Here is a 14,789-nt window from a genome sequence, read left to right on the forward strand (position 1 = left end):
CTTCCAAACAACCAGTTGGACGCGTAACCGCTGTTGCCGTAAACCGTGCCCGTTGTTATAACTCTCTTCTGTTGTTGTTTTTTTGTCCACCATTATGTCACATAAGTGCTTTTAAACGAGACGTTTTTAATAACGTGTTCGGTATCGCCATTACGTCAGATAAGTGCTTTTAAACAAGGCGTTTTCAACAACGTGTTCGAGTCAACTAACTTGAATTAAACGAGCTGTCATGACCTCTACGTCTTCCTAACGTTATTTGTTAACGTTAAACCAGGCAGAGCTCAAGTTTGCCAAATCGCAAACTCTTTTGGGAGACATGGATCTTGATATTCGTTTGTATCTAACCAGGGCAAAGGAAGAGAAGGGTATATATTAAACATTTAGGTGATATATGATGCGAAATGTACGTTTTAAACGGTCCTTTCATCACGGGTCTTGTCTTGCCCTCTTTCAGATGCAGCAGCTCTCCGGACCGCCTTCAGCCTTATCGGAGAGGGGACGAGGGATGGATTAAGCAAAATGCCACGCTTTTCTCCAGATTTATTGGTTTTGTGTGCAGAGGAAGCTCTAGAGGTGAACGTTGTAAAATGTGACATTCATTATTTATAATTGATTGGCCACTCTCACCTAATTGACATTAGTATTGAATGAATTCACACGAGACACTAAGGCATGACTAAGTAATTAGCTTGGCATTTTTAAACACTGAAAAATATAGGGATTACCAACCTCATACAGCTGGGGTGCCCAACTCCAGACCTCGAGGGCCGCAGTGTCTGCGGCTGTTTGCTCCAACCATGTATACATCACCTGATTTAACGAATTAGCTCATCTCTTGGACCAAGGAGGGAAAGGAATTAGTTAAATCAGGTGGTGTAGTGCATGGTTGCAACAAATATCTGCAGACGCTGCGGCCCTCAAGGCCTGGAGTTGGGCACCCCTGCCATACAGTTTGTCAGAATGCCTTTGAAACAATCACTTTTTACTGAAGTGAGCTATGAGGATAGAGTACTCGCGTTTACCCAAGACTTTTTTTCCTCTTTTATTTCATAGGAAAAAAAATTCAGAATACAACATACATATATTAAACCAATAGGGGAATAAAATATTTCACAAACCCAACCAGCTCTACAGAATCAAAGTGGATAAGAATTAAAAATTAAAACACATGTAGACAAGACAGAAAATAGATAACTGGTAGAATTTGGCATGGCTTCCAGCCTACAGACCCCCCCCCCCACCAAATCAAAGAAATCGAACAAACCCCCCCCCCAACATATACCATACACACTACACTATCAACCAAAATCCAACATTGCCCTCCCTCCTTCCCCAATCACAATAAAAATGCTCCCTTCCACAAAACTAAACTCCATATTTACTCTATTTATTTCTTTTTAGTTATTTACTTTACACAAGACTTAAGGCTTGGGTAAATGTTGAAGTGACTCTTTGATGATGTGCTGTTGCTGAGAAATGTTACGTGAGGGTAAAATTTGTTACAACCACACCTGGTTTCCCCTATACATTGGTGAGCAAATTGTAATCTCGTGTATGTGTTGACTGCCCTGGGTACTATGCCAATAGCAGACAAGGAAACCATACAAATTCAAGAAAATACGACTCTGAACACCACACATGCACATGTGCAAAATCTCACAGAACCAGGAGCAGTCACATAGTGAAAAAGTGTACGCAGACAATGGCGATCTGATGCTGAAAACCTCTCAGTGAAAGGCTGCAATGAGGAAAGGGGGGCTCCACTGCCATACATATGTGCCCACACATCCCTTTTTCCTTTTAGCACAGAGAGGAATGTTGCTTACGATTTGAATACTTCTTGGGGCTGATGGTGGTGACATATGATGTTTCAAGCAGCCTCCTAGAATGAGAGATTAGCAGTAGACGAAAAGAACGTTGAGCCTCAGCATTATAGCGAAAGCCTGTTATGATAAATGCATGCTATAGAATCTTGTTCAATTAATATGGCTGAATTAGTCATGTGAGAAATGAAAGTGCTCACATGAATATATATATAATGCAGCCGTCTCACAATCATTTAATTGTGGCTCTAGGCTGCACCTGAAACTGATATGGAGAAGTCACATTTGATTATAGTTAAAATTGCAGAGCTGTGCCCAGGTCATTTTGGGCTTGTTTCACACGAGGTGAATTTCTTGTTTTGAACATATCTCTGAGGCTGTAATGCCCAAGACTATTTATCTATGCAACTTATCCTCGATCCTTTGCAGAACCCTCCACTAGTAAAGTTTGACCATATATCTCATTATGCCACTGGTAGCTTTAGTTTGATTAAATTGCTGTCTCAGAGTGGGACAATAATGAATATTCACATTAGTAGTGGACTTAACGAGTGTAATGAAAAATATATAATTCATAATGAAATCCAATATTTCTGAGTTTTATTGTAACATATTGGGTTATTAACTGGCTTTTATATATAGCAAACAATTCCATCTCAGCACTGATTTCTCCAACACAGGAATGATATTCCAAAAATTTACGTTACTTATCTGAAAAATCACCAGTAAACAACACAGTGCTTGCATTCAGCCTTTAATGAAGACAAATGCTCCATGTCAAAATATTTGATAATATGTTGGCTGCTACACTGCAAATATTTCAATGTTAAGACTGTTGATGAATTATGATGGGAAGAGAGATGAGAAAATTAACAAGTAAAAAAAAAAAACTGAATGGGCAAGAGATATACATTAAGCCATTCCCAGTTTCAATAACACATTTGGCACAGAAAAGTATTTGCCTCGGGCTCAGTCATATACAGTATGTTTGAGGGTAAAGTTAAAATATTTATTTTGTTAGTGGTACTTGTGTTTTTATATTTCTGTGTCTCAGTTGGGTTGCTCCGAGATAAGCACAGCATGTCTAAAGCTGTACTTTGAAGGGAAACCACCGAATAATCAATTCTTGTGTCGAGCCTACCTCTGCCAGGGCCAGATGAAGTCTCCACCGGCCACTGGAAGTATGGTGAGAATTGTAAATTAGACACATCTCCTAAAGGAGTTTGTGCATACATGTGTGGTTTGTGTGTGTGTGTGTGTGTGTGTGTTCTTCTGTCTTTGTTTTTGTTTCTGAATATGCGTGTGTGTGTATGTAAGCTTGTGTTATTCTTTTTTTGTGTCAACGTGTGTCTGTGCATGCCATTAATTAATGGACAAGCACACACACACACACATAGAACTCCTGTTGAAATTTGTTTATTTGCACTTCCAGTCAAAGAATTGCCCTAGCTTTATCTACTACTACTGCTACTTTCAGCTGCTCCCATTAGGGGTCGCCACAGCAGATCATCTGTTTCAATTTCTTCTTTTCCTCTGCATCTTCCTCTGTCACACCAGCCACCTGCATGTCCTCCCTCATCACATCCATAAACCTCCTCTTTGGCCTCCCTCTTTTCCTCTTGCCTGGCAGCTCCATATTCAGCATCCTTCTCCCAGTATACCCAGCATCTCTCCTCCACACATGTCCAAGCCATCTCAATCTTGCCTCTCTTGCTTTGTCTCCAAACTGTCCAACCTGAGCTGTCCCTCTAATATACTCATTCCTAATCATGTCCTTCATCATTCCCAGTGAAAATCTTGGCATTTTCAACTCTGCCACCTCCAGCTCCACCTCCTGTCTTTTCGTCAGTGCCACCCGTTTCCAAACCATATAACATAGCTGGTCTCACTACCATCTTGTAAACCTTCCCTTTAATGCTTGCTGGTACCCTTCTGTCGCAAATCACTCCTGACACTCTTCTCCACCCACTCCACCCTGCCTGCACTCTCTTCTTCACCTCTCTTCTGCACTCCCCGTTACTTTGGAAAGTTGACCCCAAGTATTTAAACTCATATGCCTTCGTCACCTCCACTCCTTGCATCCTCACCATTCCACTCTCCTCCCTCTCATTCACGCATATGTATTCTGTCTTGTTCCTACTGACTTTCATTCCTCTTCTCTCCAGTGCATACCTCCACCTCTCCAGGCTCTCTTCAGCCTGCACCCTACTCTCGCTACAGATCACAATGTCATCCGCAAACATCATAGTCCATAGAGACTCCTGCCTGATCTTGTCCATAACCCTGTCCATCACCATTACAAACAAGAAAGGGCTCAGACCTGGTCCTTGATGTAATCCCACCTCCACCTTGAACCCATCTGTCATTCCAACCGCACACCTCACCACCGTCACACTTCCCTCATACATATCCTACACCACTCCTACATACTTCTCTGTAACTCCTGACTTCCTCATACAATACCACCCTTCCTCTCTCGGCACCCTGTGATATGCTTTCTGTAAAACGTTTTTTAGGTCTAGCTTTATAAACATCTTCTTTTTTTTTTAGCAGTCACAGTGATTTTAGCTGTAAAGCACCAGTCCCTTTATATGCTCCCAATTTTTTCCAGGCCAATATTTAATGACGTTCCTAATTATTTAATAAATAGTGGACCAAATAAGTCATATGTCTGATGTGAATGTTTGAATGTGACAGATTAACTTTCTTCCTCTTCTGCACTATATCAATCTCAGGAAGACTTTGAAACTGCTCTGCTGTATTTCCTGAAGGCGATAGAGATATCAAAGAACAATCCAAGGTATGCAACCTGCCAGAAAGTTTATTTCCCTTTATTCTTTAAGTGACAGGGAAGCTGAATAATTCATGATGTCTATGTCATCTTTCATATTGTCTGGCAGAAAATGCCATAGTGCTGCAGCATGCCGGTGCAAACGCACCATAAAAGCTAATATTCTGGATAGCAAGGAGGAAGGAATGTCTTTTTCGAAGCCCTGGTTGGTGATGGGGATTTAATCTGGTGTATGGAGGTAATTTGGGATATGAAAGATGTGATCTGCCTCGAACGTTGCTGAATTATGTCTTACTTCTAAATCTCACACCTTGCCTCCATCTTTACAGGTAGATGATGCTGAACATGTGTTCCGCCAGTGATTAACAAGCAGCTCTAAGCAGGATGAAAAGAATAATAGCTTGTGATATAAAAAGGAAGAATCAAACAGATATTTCATTGCTCTGTAAATTTCATTTAAAGATCCTGGCTCTGGCTTTGTAGCCAAGCAGCATTAACTCCACTGGCTAATGAACTCATAACCTGTCAATGAAGGAGCTTAGTGAGAGATCCCTATTAACACCAAAGGGAACACATATCTAAGATATCTGGCCCAGACTAATGCACAGCACTCTTTCTAGTGAATAAATTAGCAAAACAAACTGTTCACCGCTTTTTCCTCACAAAAAGTGCCAGGAATTCAGAAATTACTTTTATTTAAAATGGAAATTCACCATATAGCTTATTCTCTTGGGGCTCATTGAACTATGGTTGATGCAAACTCATTTGCAATTCATAGGGTTTTCCCTTTCAGAGTTGACTATGTCTAAATTGAGATGTCCTGAGAGATCAGATAACTTGCACATACAGCCAAGTAAATAATTAATTGTTTTCTGTTTTTCCTGATCTGGTTTATCTTTAAAAGATACCACTTTATGGTGTTCAACGCCTCGCTGGTGTACTTCCAGACAGTGCGTCCTCTGCTACGGCCAGGACTGCGCAGGCACCTGGTGCCCTCCCTCACACAGGTGGTTCGAGCCTTGGAAGCGGTGGCTGAGCAAGACCACAGCTGGAGGGCTGAGCTCATGATGCAAGTGACACTGCCACGCTTGTACACTTTTCTTTCAGTCGTAAAAAATTAGGATGGATGTCTATAGCCCATGCATACATTTGAATACCTTTTTTGGCAATTGCATCACGCAAGTAAAGCCATTATTGATCTACATAACTCAAATTTTCTCTATTCTTCATTGCTCTGTTCAGGCACTTGATTGAATGTCTTGTGGAATCTGGGAAAATGAGGGATGCTTGCAGTTTTGCCGGTGTCACAGCAGAATTCATCGAGATGCATACCCCTCATCTGCTTCCAAAAATCTTTAAAATATTGGTAAATACTTTATATTTGGAAAATATTATATATCATAAATGTTATAAAATATGATACGGTGGTGCAGTGGTTAGCGCTGTCACCTCACAGCAAGAAGGTCTCGGGTTCAAACCCCGGGGTTGTCCAATCTTGGGCATCATCCCAGGTCGTCCTCTGTATGGAGTTTGCATGTTCTCCCCGTGTCTGTGGTCAGTTTCCTCCGGGTGCTCGGGTTTCTCCCACCATCAAAAATACATGCATGTTAGGGTTAATACTCCTGTCTGTACCCCTGACCAAGGCATGGCAAGACGAACTGGAGTTGGTCCCCAGGTGCTGCACGGTGGTTGCCCACTGCTCCTAGCTACAAAGATAGGATGGGTTAAATGCAGAGCATAATTTCCCTACGGGGATCAATAACGTATCTCAAAATGTAACAAATAAATAAATAAAATAGTCCTTATGGAACATAAAGTAAAATGTGCTTGAATATGTAAGCTTGTGTTTAAATTTTAAAAGAGACCTGCAAAGTCCCTTTTTAGAAGAACAGTGGAGCACGACTTCATTTGAAATTTACATAAAGCCTGACTATATTGATGTTAGTCTTCTTTACACAGGTACAGCACAACTTGTCAGAGAGCAGTTGCCTTAGAATGGCCGAACAACACGCCACCTTAGCCATTATTTACAAAATACAGAACCTTAAGAGGTAAGTGATGTATGCATTGTCATATTCTATCAAAGGTAAAACTTTCTTTAGTCTTACTAATTTTGCATGCTTTTTTATTACTCTAAAATTGTTGTGAGATTTGGTTTGCAAAAAGCATTTCCTTCTCACACAGCTGTGATGAAGGCCTATCTGTCCCGTCATTATGCAGCTTTCATAAACAAGTTATAGCTGTTTCTTAAGCAGTCCCAGTGGAAGGGTTCTTGATCTTTGGTAATGTTTGCTTTGCAAATGTATTTGAAGAACAGTTTGAGGCACAATTGTTTCAAAATGTTATTTCTGAGAATATGCTTTGATTTACTTGTCTCTTGTCTGAATGCTTCCTTTCAAAAGCGGAGCCAAATTAAGTTCACAAGATCACAATATGTGCTTCACAATCAGGGCTTTTGTTGTGTAACCGCATCTAATTTTAACTCACACGAGTTGTCCTATTTGCCATATTTTCCTAAGCCTAAGGGTTTATAGTAGATTATTGTTGTTGCTTTCTTGATCCTAATTTTTATTTCCTGAGCTGAACTTGGTCCCTCTGTACCCACTAGCCCTGGGTCACTGGCCCAGTGATCCACTAGCTCTCAGCTAAACCTTTGGCATCCCACAGTCGACAAGTTTATCGGGTTTAACTGGTACAACAATCAAGTCAAGTCAATCTTATTTGTATAGCCAATACCAGTAATACCAGTTAATACCAGTTAAGCACTATTTAAAAACATTATTATTATTATTATATTATTAAACTATTATTATTTTAATATTATTAATATCATTAGTATTATTTAAACCATTTAAAAAACTATGGTTTTGTATAGGATGTAACAACTCCACCCCACCCCCATCATCCTCCCAATTTCCGTACGCATGTACTTGATGTGTCAGAGCTCCTTATTGCTCACAAGCTCAGTTATAAGCATAGACAGCATGACTCACGTGGACCCCACCAATGTCATCGTCACATAGGTTACTATGCCTGAGGTTCTTGCATTGTGCGTTCATGTCAGAGGGGGTATATACCAGTATATAGTATGCATGTATCTGCAACTGCATCTGTGTGGACACTTGTCCTCTTCTCAACAGCAGTATGGAAAAAAGAAGGGAGGGGGAGCTGAAGGAGGAGGATTCCACTAAGCTTAAGGAAATTTTCCATCTCCTTGTGGATTGTGCCACAGGACCTCACCAGAGCTCAACACCCATTCCTCCAACTGACAGGTCTGTCAACCCAGCTTTGCTCATAACACCTTCCTTTTAATGGCAAAACCACATTTTCCTTTGTTCCTCCTACTACTGTCCCTGTAAATGCATCCTCACCACCCACTGCAGCAAAACCACACATGGATATCCCATGGGGAGTGCATAGCCATATTACTACAGTATGTACTGGAGTGTTGTACATAGATTAAATTATGTTTAATGCTGGTTTTGCAGAGTTACCCTCCTCTTAGATCTGGCTTTCCTGGCCTTGCAGTTGAAGCATGAACAAGTAGCTTCTGACTGCTTGACAGAGCTGAAGACAGCGGGAGAAGCTGTGAGTTACTACTATCACACAGCAGCTCATGCACATGCTCTAGAACGCTGCATGTGATGAAATTATGCAAATGTATGCATGGAATTTGACACCTAATCTCAGTGCAGCGCTTGAGAAGAGATGCGATTAACTAGCAGAGCTTATGCCCAAGAGTCTGCTTAGTTTTTTCTTTTTAAATTACTCCCAGCAGTTTGAAATTTATTTTATGAAGAATACATTTCCTGTTTCAAAATCAGGCACCTGCTTTAATCTGTGTACATACTGTAAAAGGTGGCTTGATTCAGATCAGAAGCAGTGAAGCATGTGGCTAATTGTTTGGAAATATGCAATCTGCTCTTTCAGGCACTGCTGAATTGTGCACAATGATATGTCCATGAACTATGTCTCCTTACATTCCATCTGCGTCTTTCTTTGTAGACCCTAGGCCAGCATGTAATGATGAAGTGTGTCCAGTGTGAACTCAACCTCTTCAAGAACGAGGGGAAGATGAATGACTATTGCAAAGCCAGTGTGAAGGTGATTTACAGTGTGCATGAATAGTGCTAAATATGTCTATCACTCAGGCGCGTATGCACATGCATTGAACTTGCTTCAGCTCACCTGGCTGATCCTAAGTTTGTACAGCCCAACTGAGAGACGCTGAATACACTTTTGTCGCCCTGTGGTTATTTTTTTCCAACAGGCACGGCTGAAAGAGATAGGCAAGTTGGATCGGTGCCTGGAGAGGACCGTAATAGAGGGGGAGCCCTGGGCTGTGCAGGCGGTCTGTGCCACCCAGTGGAACCTTGCTCTGCCCCTCCTGCAGCACAACCTTAGGCGGCACATCAAGGCAGAACTTCTCCGGGTAGCCCAAGCGCTCGAGAACACGCAAAGGTGCCTCGATACACTGATCTGTGTGTGTGTGTGTGTGTGTGTGTGTGTGTACGTACCATTTGTGTTAATGCCCTTAAGCTATTTTCCTACATTTATGTATGATTTTTAAAGATGGTTTCATTTGGAGTGGGCAGAACAAAATAGAACAGATTCATGTAAAAAATATACCATTTTACAGCAATGTGTTTTACAAATTGGTACAGAAAACCCAATTTAATTTTTTTTTTTTTTTAGGAACAGTATTTTTTTTTCTTTTTCCCCAGATGCCATGTGTTTGGTACAACTATGTCAGATTTTATTAACAAATTTGTTGTTTACCACGACAACATTGATATATAAGATAGTGACTTTTATTTCCTTGCATCTATCTGCATATGTAACAGACTTAAGTTAAATTCGTAGCATTTTGGCCCCTGTATTTCTGTTTAAACATGCATGTTTGTGTGTGTGTTTGTACATGGCTGTATGTGTGCATGGCTGTGTCTCCATGCCTTTATGATGTGCTGATATTCATATTATTTCTTCCATGTGTGTGTGTGTGTTTGTGCGTGTGCCTTCTTTTCTCAGTATGCTATTGGAGACCCGCTGTCAAGTCCACTCAGAGCTGGCAGTGATTGAGGAGGAGGAAGGACGCATTGAAGCATCTGCGGAACACTTTCAAAAAGCCATGCTACTTAGTGAGGGGGAGCACCGAGAACACCTGTCTTCTGCAGCGCACCTCCTGCAGCTCAGACAGAACCACCACCAGACCACCACCAGGACAGAGGACAAGGCTGCAGTGCTTATCCAACAGGTCTTCTGCCCTACTCTACTGAATTAAAAATTAAGGGGACATTAACTAGTTCTTATAGATACACATGTAAAGTGGTGCAGGTGAAATAGGGACGAAATACATTTTTGTTTTGTTTTACTTTTTGGACTTGCAAGGGTCCCACTTGTAATTTTGTCAAACATGTTTGTTGTGTGACAGTTTACCTCACATCAGAGAGGATGCATGCTGAGAGTGGATTGTACTGTACTAGATAAATATACAGTACTGGTGCAACACTCTGAAATCCCTGTAATTCTTTCTCTTTCAGGTCAAGGACTGGCAGTCCCAAGCCGTGGCAGAAAGCCGCCCCATACTGGTTAACGTGGGTCTCTTATTAGCCCCTGAAGCCTTCCAGATGATGCTGGATGCAGACAGCACCTCCAAAAGTACAGAATTATCCTCATGGTGCAGTTTCCACCTAAGCGTAATGCAATATGACAAAGACATTTTCTGCATTCTTATCAGATCTACCTTCCTTGTTAGAGCCAGTTTAAGTCACCAGGCTTGGAAGTTTCAAAAAGAAGGTTTTAAATTTTGCGGTTGGTGAGTTCGTTTGAACAAGAGGTTCATATGAAACTTGATCTATCATAAGCCATATTTCAAATGATGGGGGATTTTGTTGAGGAAGGGGTTCTGTGTGCTTGGCTGTTCATATTAAAGTCCCCACCACCCTATTCAGTAGACCATGAAGCCGTTAAGCGAAGGGGTCTGGGTTTTAAGGGTGACTTTGATCTCTGCTAGCCCCATGGGTCCTTGGTGCTCAGGATCAAACGAGCATTCAGCAGTTCTAATGACCTAAGGAAAGGCCTGCTGTTGACAGCTAGTCAAAGGGTTGCTGCTTCCTCTGGCATGGGTCAAAATTCTGGATCCCTCGTGGCACCTCCTGCTCTTGCCTTTACACCTCAAGCAGAAATGCAGAGACAAAGACTATAGTCATTGTGTTCTGAATATCAGAGCCAGCATACAGTAGCCATTGAGAATCAGGCAGTCAGGCTAGAACAATAGATAGTGAAAGCATGAAAGGTTAGCGTTTTTTATTGTCCCTCAGATGTTCATTGTAGAAGTGTGTACGTGCCTACTTATGTGCCTGGTAACACATAGAGATATTGTGCATGTGCACATGAACACTCAGGGTGAGTGCACAGATGAGGGAGAATTTTGCTTCTCTAAAATGCTGCAACCAGAGGCACAGACCTCGCTAATCATTATTCACTTCCTCACACAAATTCTTGAGTGGTCCTGTTCGAGTGGCAGGAAAAAAAAGTGTTTTTGGAAGAAAAAAAAAATCAGAAATAATTTTTCTCTCATTTGTGCTTCATTCTTAACACTGATGGTTATGGACTATAAGCTTAAGTTTTTTTCAATCACATAAAAGTTCGGCGGCACGGTGGCACAGTGGTTAGCATGGTCACCTCAAGGCAAGAAGGTCTTGGGTTCGAGCCCTGGGGTAGTCCAACCTTGGTGGGTCATCCCGGGGCGTCCTCTGTGTGGAGTTTGCATGTTCTCTCCGTGTCTGTGTGGGTTTCCTCCAGGGGCTCTGGTTTCCTCCCATCGTCCAAAGACATGTAAGTCAGGTGAATTGGCTGTACAAAATCGTCCCTGGGAATGAATGTGTGTGTGTGTGTGTGTGTGTGTGTGTGTGTGTGTGTGTGTGTGTGTGTGTGTGTGTGTGTGTGCGTGCGTGCGTGCGTGCATGTGTGCATGTGTGTGGCGAGCTCTGTGATGGCCTGGCAACCTGTCCAGGGTGTCTCCCTGTCTGCCACCCAATGACTGCTGGAATGGGCTCCAGCATCCCTGCGACCCTGAGAGCAGGATAACTGGTTAAGATAATGGATGGATGGATAAAAGTTCCAGTCTGAAAGCGTTAAAGATGTTAGAAGTCGGGCTTTTGATGGTTACTCTTCCATTTGACTATATGGGACTGGCTGGCATAATAAGATTAATTGCATCACTTCCTCAAATAGATCACTCCTTTGGAGTACACATCAGTGCACATGTTTTTTCATTTGGTATAAATTATAAACATAGTTAAGGGAGTTTTTTTTTGTCAACAGAATCACTAGCTGTTTTGAATTAATTTTAGCTAAACAATGAATCAATACTGCCTACTAACACGGGAATCGCCGGTTCGAATCCCCATGCTACCTCCGGCTTGGTTCGGCGTCCCTACACAGACACAATTGGTCGTGTCTGCAGGTGGGAAGCCGGATGTGGGTATGTGTCCTGGTCGCTGCATTGGCGCCTCCTCTGGTCGATCAGGATGCCTGTTTGGGAGGAGGGGGAACTGGGGGAATAGTGTGATCCTCCCACGCGCTACATCCCCCTGGCGAAACTCCTCACTGTCAGGTGAAAAGAAGAAGCTGGCGATTCCACATGGCATGTGGTAGTCTGCAGCCCTCCCTGGATCGGCAGAGGGAGTGGAGCAAAGATCGGGATGGCTCAGAAGAGTGGGCTAATTGGCCGGACACAATTGGGGAGAAAAAGGGGTAAAAAAAAACTAAACACAGTAGTGCATTAACATGTTTACCATTGTCTGGTTCCCTCAGGCAGTCATGAGTCTGGACAAGTGGCACAGCTTTCTGCTAAGGCTCAGAAGCATGCTACTTCTGTGCAATGGGTAGAGGGACACTTGGACAGACAAGGAGATGACAGCAATGACATGGAGAGGTGTGTGGGCACATTACTTTTGTATGTGTACATGTTCATGTCTGTGTGCATGTGAGGGCATGCTATATGTGTGCATTTTCGTTTAAGCACACCCTGTAGGTGTGCCGTCTTATTACTGTCCTCATGCTGTTTTTTTCAAAGGCGACTTTTAAGTTTTCTCTGTAATTATTTTTAGCTCTCCATTTTTTGGAAATCTGCCTTCATAATCAGTCTCTCTATACCCTGCTGAATTTATTAGTCCTTGCTTTTAGTGAACATGAGGTACTGACAAATGTTTGATCCATAATCCCCTCTGAAATAGAGTTGGTGGAGTGTGTATGGCAGCCTGTATCTTTTCATTACATCTATCGCTTGTCATTTTCAGCGTATACTTAAGTTTTCCTAGCCACCCCGTATCATTACAGCACAGAAGTGTGCACATCAAAAATAGCTGTCTTGATAGCGGTGAGAAAACATAGCCATTAGGACTAGAAAATTCCCAGTAGGTGCGTGCATTATTTATGGCCTCACAAACAAACAGCCTTCAAATATATCTGATACGATATGTTCTCAAGCCCTTGCCCTGACCTCAATCTTTTGAAAGGGAGTAAACTTATACTTTTTTTCCCTTCTTTTCAGGGTCAAATTGTGGGCAGCACTGGCAAAGATAGCTAGGAAACAGGAAATCTGGGATGTGTGCAGCACTGCTTGTCGCTTCTGTTTGCTTTACAATGATGGGAGATGGAAGATTACCAAGAGAGAAAGTAAGATATTAGAATGAGACAAGAATGAACAGAAAGCTGTATGTATAAACATCTTAAGGAGGAAATCAGAACATCAGAATTGTAACTCCTGGGCGTCCGGGTAGAGTGGCGGTCTATTCCGTTGCCTACCAGCACGGGGATTGCCGGTTCGAATCCTCGTGTTACCTTCGGCTTGGTCAGGTGTCCCTACATACACAATTGGCCGTGTCTGTGGGTGGGAAACCGGGTGTGGGTATGTTCCCTGGTCGCTGCACTAGCGCCACCTCTGATCGGTTGGGGCGCCTGTTTGGGGGCTGGGGGGAATAGCGTGATCCTCCCACGCGCTACGTCCCACTGGGGAAACTCAGTGAAAAGAAGCAGCTGGCGACCTCACATGTATTGGAGGGGGCATGTGGTAGTCTGTAGCCCTCCCCGGATCAGCAGAAGGGGTGGAGCAGCGACCGGGACGGCTCAGAAGAGTGGGATAATTGGCTGGATACAACTGGGGAGCAAAAGGGGGAAAAAGCCAAAAAAAAATTTTTTTTTTAACTCTTCCAAAGCCTGAAAGTATGCCAGTTATTATTTATTATAACTGCTCTTACAATTGGTTTTTAATACAAGTTTCACAAAGAGGGCATCTATGCTCTTTGCTCGATTGCACCTCCATATACCTTACTGTATTTTAAATGGGCAAATAGTTGCCCCTGTATTCGATGAAACATTAGATCATTCTGTGTTTTTAATTCAGCCATCACTTGCCACAATTACCCACTTGAAAGAGGGTTTCCACAAGGACAATTGGTTTCCTTTGAATGAATAAGTCAGGCATTAGTTCCCCATCACTTAAGTGCAGAAGACTTCTACTAACAACAGTTTGAAAAATAAAATGCTCTGTTATTTTAAAATTGTCATGTCTTTGTGAGGAAAAGAAACTGATCCAACCTGCCAACATGGCTTTTTGCTAAACTGATTTGCATATTCTCTCCTAACTTCACATGAAGAGTTCTAGCAGCCTCTGGTAATGCTTCAACTAGGCAAAAAAAAAAAAAAAATTCAAAGACCTTGTAAATGAGAACCGTATTTGAAAAATGCATATCCCTTGATTTAGAGGAGAAATGCCATACAAAATGAATGCAATGCAAAATAAATAAAAAATAAATTCCATCTCAAAGGGAATTTTATAGAGCTTCAGGGTTCAAAGTTTGAGATTTCATGGTCTAAATTCACATCTAGACTGTAAGACTGTTTTGGGCCTTTTCTGTATTATGGATGGGTCTGTCTTCACTGAGTTACAAAAAAGTCTAATGAAATCAGAATAATAAGAATAAGAATAAATAAGAATAAGAAGGTATAATGAAATCAGAAGAAAAAATATCTTCTTTTTTAAATCACAACTTGATATTCTCTTGTCAGAATTAGAAAATTAACTGATTTTGGTCTGGAAGATTCCAATTATTTCAAGTGCAAAGGAAGTTGAAATCCAGAGAAATATTTCATGTTTCAATCAAAAACAA

General features: G+C 41.9%; 1 protein-coding gene across 1 annotated transcript in view; it reads left to right on the forward strand.

The window, feature by feature from the left end:
• Nucleotides 1–316: 316 nt before the first annotated feature.
• The window catches only part of LOC130122537 (cilia- and flagella-associated protein 46), a 113,520-nt gene continuing 99,047 nt past the window's right edge, over nt 317–14,789 (forward strand). Inside the window, exons 1-15 of the mRNA XM_056291467.1 lie at nt 317–365; nt 455–573; nt 2,878–3,009; nt 4,559–4,623; nt 5,519–5,683; nt 5,857–5,980; nt 6,574–6,665; nt 7,755–7,886; nt 8,103–8,202; nt 8,620–8,718; nt 8,885–9,075; nt 9,643–9,868; nt 10,155–10,272; nt 12,433–12,553; nt 13,172–13,296. Of these exons, the coding sequence (XP_056147442.1) occupies nt 317–365; nt 455–573; nt 2,878–3,009; nt 4,559–4,623; nt 5,519–5,683; nt 5,857–5,980; nt 6,574–6,665; nt 7,755–7,886; nt 8,103–8,202; nt 8,620–8,718; nt 8,885–9,075; nt 9,643–9,868; nt 10,155–10,272; nt 12,433–12,553; nt 13,172–13,296 (1,858 nt within the window). The remainder of the gene's footprint in view (nt 366–454; nt 574–2,877; nt 3,010–4,558; nt 4,624–5,518; nt 5,684–5,856; nt 5,981–6,573; nt 6,666–7,754; nt 7,887–8,102; nt 8,203–8,619; nt 8,719–8,884; nt 9,076–9,642; nt 9,869–10,154; nt 10,273–12,432; nt 12,554–13,171; nt 13,297–14,789) is intronic.

Source organism: Lampris incognitus, chromosome 13 (assembly GCF_029633865.1).
Source record: "Lampris incognitus isolate fLamInc1 chromosome 13, fLamInc1.hap2, whole genome shotgun sequence".
NCBI lineage: Eukaryota > Metazoa > Chordata > Actinopteri > Lampriformes > Lampridae > Lampris > Lampris incognitus.